The 9448-nt window shown below is 34.4% G+C and overlaps 1 protein-coding gene across 1 annotated transcript; it reads left to right on the forward strand.

Moving 5' to 3' along the window:
* Window positions 1-792: 792 nt before the first annotated feature.
* On the forward strand, window positions 793-3898 carry LOC105778065 (3-ketoacyl-CoA synthase 11). Its single transcript, XM_012601650.2, has 2 exons — window positions 793-1773; window positions 2920-3898. Exons 1-2 carry the CDS (start codon window positions 979-981, stop codon window positions 3712-3714), a joined length of 1590 nt encoding a protein of 529 aa, XP_012457104.1. The 5' UTR covers window positions 793-978; the 3' UTR covers window positions 3715-3898.
* Window positions 3899-9448: the final 5550 nt, after the last annotated feature.

Consider the following 9448-nt stretch of genomic DNA (forward strand, 5'->3'; position numbering starts at 1 on the left):
GTAGATTTTTCCTAATTTTTTCAAAAGAATTTGTTTTAAACATTTTGAGAATTTCTCATATATAAATTATCAAAATTATAATTTTTATGTCACCATTAACTTTTCAAAATTTATAAAATACAATAATTAAAATAAAAATATTAACTTCCCGATTAAACAGTTGATAAACCCACTTACGGGTTCATGGAATGTCTTCTACTACCATATGCCTTTTGAATTGGGTGAACTAATTTGTTCACCAACAAATGCTATCGTGCAAAATACTATATTCTAATTCGTTGGACATGTCAACCCTCTTTTTCTCCCATGTATTCAAACCAAACGTAATAAAACTATATTAGTATATTAATATACAAGGCACGTATTTGATATAAATTCCAACGCTATCAATGAAACATACATAATAATATATCATTAAAAATTTAATGATGAATAGAGGTAATTATATTTTAATAGGTAATATCAATATACAAAAATATTTGATACATTAACTCTATAATTAATTAAAGTTAAAGAATGGATAAATATCCTATAAAATATAATAAAATATTAAAATAAATATTTAAGAAAAAAGAGACATGATATATTATTTTAAAAAACTATTTTCTGCCCATATATTAAATACAAACCCAAACTTTAATGGGAGGAAAAAAAAAAGGGGAAATTACCCGGTTGGCAAATACGTCAGGTCAGGTTAACAATTAAGGTTCGTTGGGGGTAGTTGCATCCTCCCATCTCTCACTCTTCCCCTTTAAATAGCTCCAATTTCTTCCCACAATTTAACTCATCAGCACTTTTCGTACTTCTTTTTTTTCCTTCATTTTCTTAGCAAATTCAACATCGAAAAATAAACTACCACTTTTGTTCACCTCTTTATACCAAAGTTTTGTTTCCTTGATTTTCAACACCGTTTTCGATTTGGGTTTTTCTTTAAGCTTCAAATTGAGTTGGATTTGTAGCTAAAAAAAAGAAAAGAAAATGGCAGAAGAGAGTAAGCAAAGAAGGAATGTTGAGCCCGTAAAGGTTCAAACAGCTTCATCATCAGAAGAAAGAAGATCAAACAACAATCTCCCAAACTTTCTTCTTTCAGTAAGGCTAAAATATGTGAAGCTTGGCTACCATTACGTTATCTCTAACGCTATGTATTTGATGTTGGTGCCTCTCCTAGGCATTGCTTCAGTTCATCTTTCCACACTTACTATCCTAGATTTTGTTCGACTATGGGACCAACTCAAGTTCAATCTCGTTTCAGTAACCCTATGTTCCGGTCTTTTAGTTTTCTTGGCCACACTTTACTTCATGAGCCGGCCAAGGAAAGTTTACTTAGTGAATTTCGCTTGTTACAAGCCTGAAGCTGATAGTATTTGCACCAGGGAAATCTTCATGGAGAGATCTGGTCTCACTGGTAGCTTCACCGGAGAGAACTTAGCCTTTCAGAAGAAAATCCTGGAGAGGTCTGGGTTGGGACAAAAGACATACTTGCCTGAGGCAGTGATGCGTGTCCCACCCAACCCTTGCATGGCGGAAGCCAGGAAGGAGGCCGAGACAGTGATGTTTGGAGCTATTGATGAACTCTTGGACAAAACTGGTGTTAAGGCAAAGGATATAAGGATCCTTGTGGTGAATTGTAGCTTGTTCAATCCTACACCATCTCTTTCTGCCGTGGTTGTCAACAGATACAAGTTTAGGGGAAACATTTTGAGTTATAATCTTGGTGGAATGGGGTGCAGTGCTGGGCTCATTTCTATAGACCTTGCTAAACAGCTGCTGCGGGTAATATATATTCTTGTTCTTTATCGTTTTTAACTTCTTTTTGAAGATGTTTTTCTTTTATACGCTTAGAATTATTAATTCCTTTAGAATCTTTCTATAATTCCTTCTCAATCTTAAAAAAAAAAAAACTGATATCAATATATTTATATTTATATTATATTTTATTTATAATAACTTTGATGCGAATCGAAATAAAACTTTTAAATTACATATTTTATTTTTTAAAAAACATAGCGTATCCCACTTAAATCACATACTATTTAGTACCTAGCGTTTTTTTTCCTTAAAATTTTTAGATACATATTAGTATTGAATTCCTATAAGATCTAGGATAATAGAGCAAAAATTTTCGATAATTTTATAATACTTGAATATCGTATACCTTTTAAGGATCATTAAATTCATTATCTATGGAACCAAGAGACATTAACACTGCCACATGCTTTTGATTTAAATCCTTAGGTAACTATAATATCCAAGAATTTTTATTATGAATGAGCCCTTATCATTAAAACTTTTTGAAGCCTTAGGTAATTTAGAAGAAACCTTGCAGGATTTAATAGACAATTTTATTAAATTGATGGTGAGTTGTAATTTTTTCCAAGGCATAGAGATAGAAATTACCCAGAGATCAAATGTCAAATAAATTATTTATTATTTTTATGTCATTCAGTCAATAATAAAAAAAATATTAATTATCGATCCGTTTCTTAAAATTTTTAAAATAATCGAATATAACTCAAACTAAAGGTAAACTACAAACAATACATTAAAGGTGGCAATTGAATAATTAGGTGAGGCACATTAATAAAGGACGGCAGCAGTTGATTTTATTAGGAGAAGTAAGCCTCTTAAAGGAAATGACAGTTGCTTCAATCAATTAAAAATCAATAGGTGCTGCCACTAAATTCCAGCTGTATCTTACACATGGTCTGCCTCCATTTAATTGGAACTTATTTGGTCGGAAATCTTTTGCTAGTTCCCAATATTATCATTCAGTTCATATTAGTGTAAATTATCATTATGGATGTACTTTTATCATAACATATATACTTATTCTGTTGAATGTGATAAAACATGAAAAATAAAAATAAAAAAAGAGCTGAAATCACGATATGACAATTGAATATTTCGTTGGAAATATAGGTGCACCCCAACTCTTATGCCTTAGTGGTAAGCATGGAGAACATTACTCTCAACTGGTACTTTGGCAACGACCGATCTATGCTCGTCTCAAATTGCCTCTTCCGCATGGGCGGTGTCGCAATCCTTCTCTCCAACCGCTCATCTGATCGCCACCGCTCCAAATACCAACTCATTCACACCGTACGCACGCACAAAGGTGCCGATGACAAATGCTACAACTGCGTCTTCCAACGTGAGGATGACACCAAAAGAATCGGCATTTCCCTCTCGAAAGACCTCATGGCTGTCGCCGGAGAAGCCCTTAAAACCAACATCACCACTCTGGGGCCACTAGTTCTTCCCATGTCGGAGCAACTCTTGTTTTTCGTCACGTTAGTGGCAAGGAAAGTGTTGAAGATGAAGATCAAACCCTACATCCCAGATTTCAAGTTGGCATTCGAACATTTTTGCATTCATGCAGGTGGGAGAGCCGTGCTAGATGAGCTTGAAAAAAACCTTGACCTTACAGATTGGCACATGGAGCCATCGAGAATGACGCTTTATAGATTTGGGAACACTTCAAGCAGTTCTTTGTGGTATGAATTAGCTTACTCTGAAGCCAAAGGAAGAATCAGAAGAGGTGATAGGACATGGCAGATTGCTTTCGGGTCAGGATTTAAGTGCAATAGTGCAGTTTGGAAGGCATTGAAGACCATCAATCCAGCTAAGGAGAAAAGCCCTTGGATTGATGAGATTGATGAGTTTCCTGTTCATGTGCCTGGGGTGGCAAATATTGCTTCTTCTTATAAATCCTAATTCTTATTAACAAGGAGATTATCATTTAGTACTGAGTACTATATATATGGTTTAATCATTTTATACGTGGTTAAGGTGTGATAATCAAATTGGTTGTTAATACCAAGTTAGAAGGGGGAAAAGGGAGACCATTGTTTCATTTTCATTTTTTGGTGTTATAAAGTCAATTTGATTGATCAATGTATGTAAATGCTTTTACACACAAGAAATGCTTGCTTAATTGTTCAAGAATTTGTTCAAAAAAAAAATGTTCAAGAATTATGCTTGCCAGCTCTATTTTGTCATTTTTTATTAAATTTTGGAATTATTTTTTTAAATAATCATAAAATTCTACTAAACCTAAAAAAATAAAAAAGAGAGTACTTGAAGACTCAAGCCAACATGCTTACTCAAGTATAATCGATCTTAACTCCTCTCTCTCAAGATAATGGAACAATCAAATGATAGAACACAAGAAATAAAAGGACTCGCTTGCCAAAAATTGAACCATTCTATTAGTGTTTCTACAAGTCTAACAAAATAGAAAAGATTGAAAAAGGGAGTTGAAGTGCAAACAATCTTGAAAGAGTAAACCCAAGTCCAAATTGTCAAAGAAGCAATGTGAAAGTGTCACGGGGCTAGACTTTCAGTCTCGCAATCTATGCGGCCTCAGGCGAATCCTTCGCTCCAAATCCACCTAAATCAACCTAACTCTCGCAAAGTGATAATTCTTGTAGAATTCCTCCAAGGTACCAATTTATATAGCGAAAGAAACTCAAGCCAAAAGAATGCTCAAAAGAACAGAATAAACAAAAAAAAAATGCATGCTAGTTGTTTGAGTAAATGCTCTTAATTTAGTATTCACAACTAAAGAATGGAATACAATGGACAACCTACAAATAAGGGGGAGGCCCTTTATTAATAGTTGAGCTCTCCTAAAACTGACGGTATAGATCGAATTACATCGATGAACGAGATCGAAGCATATCTGCAATTAAAGGATTTACATAATCTCTTAGATTACAAAATCAAATCTTATCAGATTACATATCTTCTAAGATTACTTTCCCAATTTACCAAGGTAACCTAATTGTTCCATATCTACTTCAAATAGACAAGTTTCTCCATTAGTTCTTTGAATCAGGCTAGCTCTCGTGGGTCAAATGGGCCTCATTTAACCGATAAACCTTCATATGAGGCATTTTGTGCAATGGTCACAGGCTTTGAACCTTGGCTTGTGACATTCTCCCCTACCCATTCTCACAACACCCTAATTTCTCCCTCAGAATGGCATTGACTTGATTCGCCTCGAAACTTTCTCGATGCATTGGCCCCTTCCCTACTAGTCTCACTATCGGGTAGTCCTGCTTGTAGCACCTAGAATTGGCAGGTCCTATATTGGGCGAGTAGCTCGAAGGAATCTGAGTGACGCATTTGTGATATTTATAGCAATAAACCCTAAACAAAATCATACTTGTGTTTTCGGCGTAGCGGATGTTCGTTATTCTCGGCTTTCAACCAAACGATCTTCTCTACTATTCTTGTACCACGAACTACTTCGAGTGTGGGATCCAACCAATTAAATCGAAACACAGAACTACAAAAACTTTTCTTTCCTTTTTGAGGTGAAAACGAAAATTCTCTTCTTAATAGAAATCGGTAGAATTTTTATTTTGGAAAAATATATAAGTAACAGGTGAGAATAAATTCTCTCTATTTTTAAGCAGAATAATAATCTTTCAAATTTTTGTAAATAGCTCTACCGGTGCCATCTATTTATAGGAAGAGAAGGTAGAACCCTTGTTGAGTTGTAGTGGTTTATTTCAAATAGAAAAACAACATCCTACTTAGAGTAGGGGAGGGTGACACATTTTTACCTAGTATTTCTACTAGGGTTGCCGCCCCCTTCATATCCATGAGGGGTTTTGGGGCCTCTCTCACATCGAGTCCAATTACGGGTAATTTCTCGGTCCTTTATGACCTAGTACTCTTTAATGTGATCTAACCCGATTCAGTTTTTCTATTTCCCAAAATAAAATTTAATATTTATAAATAGAAACAATTTTATAATCCCTATTTAACCCTAGAAAAATTTTGACAATTTTACCCCTAGTAAAATTTTGAGAAAATATGTTCAATATATCACAACTCAACATATTCATTATGACCGAATGATTTATTTTCATTTTCGGGCTCCGAAACTGTCCAAAAACATAAACTCATTCTTCCATCATTTTTTTAAGTAATCCTATATAGGATTGCAAGTTTCCATTTCCATTTTCATTTTCGTTTCCATTTCCATTTTTAAAAACCTACATTCATTTCCTAATGATTCAATTTCTCTATTTCAGAGAAAACCATAACCATTCATGAATGTTTCTCATTTCTCTTTTTCTATTCATTTTGTTCATTTTTATTCGAACACACAATTCATTTTTGTTTTCGACGAGCTAGCGGAGGGACCAATTGAACATATATAGTTGAGGATCAAATGATTTATAATTAAGTTCTAGCTTTTTGCCTATTAATTATAAACTCATTTATTCATGAAGTCATTCTACTATAGTATCATGATTGTGCTCTCCCCAGTGACATACCATTACGAAAGCAATTACTTAGTGCTCGTCTAATGAATTTGTCATAAGTGTGCCACCCTCATAGGATATCCTTGATCTCTTTGGGATAATATTCGCTTTCCAGGTATGATCCTATTTTAACTTATGGTAACTATTACATCTTCCTTCATGAAAAGTCAATCACTATCAAATAGTGATCAAGTCATCTATCACAAAGATTGATGACCCGTGACCATGTTTACTTTTCATCAACCATGTAATGCCAATGAGAGGATATCATTTACCCATGTTTTGGGCTATGCATTCCACTATTGTGAGTGACGCTACATACTACAGAAGTTGCAAACCCAAAGCACCAACTTTTGATTCCTATCTATTTGAACTCGAACTTTTACTTACATCAAAGTGTATGAGTCATGCATACATAGTCTGCCATCCATTCAGGATTTAGTTATGCCACACTATTAATGTCACAAGTGAATAAATCCATAAGTGGATTTAGGATCTATTCTACTTGGGTCCTGTTGAATGTACTATTAGTCCAGATAGTCATATCTTTGTCTCTATCTTCTAAGAGCCATTCGCTCTGATTCTTAAGACAAGGCATCTCCCTGATTGGAATTGATAGACGACATGTTAGTCTTTCAATTAGTTTGCTTATTTCCCGTTAGAATAAGGACATGTTTAGGTTTGTTTACTAATACAAGTTGTCTTTTCGTATTACGATCTGAACACGTAATACTTCTTAGTATTAGTTAAACATTAGACAACTAATAAGTAACATTTGCTTCCATTTTGCATTACGTGGAAAAAACATGTGAGCAAAATAATACAAAGTATATTAATCGTAATCAATGAATTTGTTTTGTTAACAAATCTATTTGAACAAATTACAAGTGTGTATTGACGAAAATACTACACTTAAGACACCGGATCAAATAGTACTTGCCCTAGTGAAGTAGATGAGTCATGTTTTGCATTCTTGTGTCCCTCCATATGTTCTCCAAAGAGATATCTAGCTATAAGAGTCTTGGCTAAACAAATTCCCAATGTTTGTCCTCATATGCGATCTTTGGCTATGTCTACAATTCCGTGAAACACTATTATTGCCTCCCTTATGTGTTTTGTCCTTATGTAGTTAATTCGGGTTTAGCTATATCCACACTATTATAGTGTCATAGCTTTTTTCATACCTCATATTCGGCCCTCCATAATGAAATTAGCAGTGTAACACTACTTGACACTTATTCACAGTATGAACCCGTCATTTAGGATAAAAACACAACCCAATGTCGATTTCCTCGAATCTTAACATGTTTAGCAGTTAGAATCAGTATATCCGATAGGATTAAGATCTCCTCTAGAATACATAAGCATATAATCCATCATTCTCCATAAATAATTGAGTATATACTTAATTCCTTGGCAGTGCCTTGGTCTTAGATTTGCCTGATATCGACTTCCCAACCCTACTGCAAAATAGATATCTGGGCATGTGCATAGCAAAACATACATGAGACTTCCTATTGTCGAGGCATAAGGAACCATTTTCATGTCTCTCTTTCTTCTGTTGTCTTATGAAAGTCCTTTAAGGAGAGATGAAATCTCGATACAGAGGTTTGATTTCCCTTCTTTAAATCGGTCATTGCATAACACTCTAATATCTTGTTTATGTATGAATCTTGAGATACTGCTATCACTTTGTTCTTTCGATCCCCTAAGATCTGAGTACCTAGAAAAAAATTAGCTTCTCCCAAGTCCTTCATGCTAAACTTTTAAGTTAACCATAGTTTAACCGATGATAATGTCCATACTTCAGTTCTAATGAGTTGAATGTCATCGACATATAGAACGAGAAAGGCCACCTATGCTATTGATCGTCTGCAAGTCTATTATTAGGAGTTGGTTCTGGAATTGTTTCTGTAGGGTTTTTTATATTTCCTGAAAGCTCATTGAGTACCTCTTTACTTCGAGGTTTGAATCTATTCATGTAAATTTGTTCAAAGAAAGTAGCAATATTTGAGACTATAACAGTTTGCTCTTTCAGGTTATAAAACAAACCACCCTTCGTTCCCTTTGGATATCCTACAAGCATGGATAATCATGTCCGTGAGTCTAACTTCCTTGCATCTTTATCTAATATGTGGGCTGCGCATCCCAAAATCCTTAAATTTTTTAGACTTGGCTTCCTGCCATACCATAATTTGTACGGATTTTTCGATGCTTCCTTAGTTGGTACATAATTCATAATATAGCAAGTCGTTTGCACAACGTATCCCAAAAAAGAGATTGACAACTTTGAATAACTTAACATCAAAAGTACCATGTCTAACAACGTTTGATTTCTTCTCTTTTTCATACCATTCCTTTGTAGAGTGCTCGGCGTGGTTAACTGTGATAGAATCTCATTCTCTATGAGGTACCCTAAGAACTCATAAGATAAATATTCCCCACCTTGATCAGACCAAAGTGCCTTTATAGGTAAACCTAGTTGTTTATCCATTTTCGTACGAAACTCTTTGAATTTATCAAAGGTGTCACTTTTGTAGTGCATCAGGTATACATACCCATATCTGGAATAGTCATCAATAAAATTTACATGATACTCATAACCACCTCTTGCACTAATGCTTATAGGGCCACTTACTTCAGTGTGCACAAGTTCTATGGGTTTTCCAACTAGTCATCTTACCTTCCAAGAAAGACTCACATTGTAGAAGATTAACTTCTTTAAGCGAACTTAAGATGTTGTCTTTCACAAGTCTAGTGATTATTTTTCGGTTAATATGACCAAGCCTCAAATGCTAAAGGCACACCTTATTAGAGTGAGAAGTTTTAAGTCTTTTATTTGATATTTCAGTCTCAAGCAATGTGTAAATATTTGGTTTGATAAAATAGAGATTATTTGACATACATCCATTATAGATAAGATTGTGATTTCTAAATATTAAATTTCACTATTAAAAGTCACGGTTAAGCCGTCATTATATAAACATGCAAAAGAAATTAAGTTTCTTTTGAAACTTGGTACATAAAAACCGTCTTTTAAAGTAATCTTCCTAAAATTATCAAAATAAATATGTACATCTCCCACTGGTTCAGCTGCCACACTTGTCTAGTTCCTGGTCAGTAACGATAATCTCTTATCTCTATGATCTTTTGTCTTCGCAAGCCCTTGT

This window comes from Gossypium raimondii, chromosome 10, assembly GCF_025698545.1.
Source record: "Gossypium raimondii isolate GPD5lz chromosome 10, ASM2569854v1, whole genome shotgun sequence".
In the NCBI taxonomy this organism is placed as follows: domain Eukaryota; kingdom Viridiplantae; phylum Streptophyta; class Magnoliopsida; order Malvales; family Malvaceae; genus Gossypium; species Gossypium raimondii.

Excerpts from the sequence above, each read along its gene's own strand:
- LOC105778065 (XM_012601650.2), top strand. The coding sequence starts at position 979 with ATGGCAGAAGAGAGTAAGCAAAGAAGGAATGTTGAGCCCGTAAAGGTT. Across the intron at positions 1,774-2,919 it reads TTGCTAAACAGCTGCTGCGG|GTGCACCCCAACTCTTATGC; the intron begins GTAATATATATT and ends TTGGAAATATAG.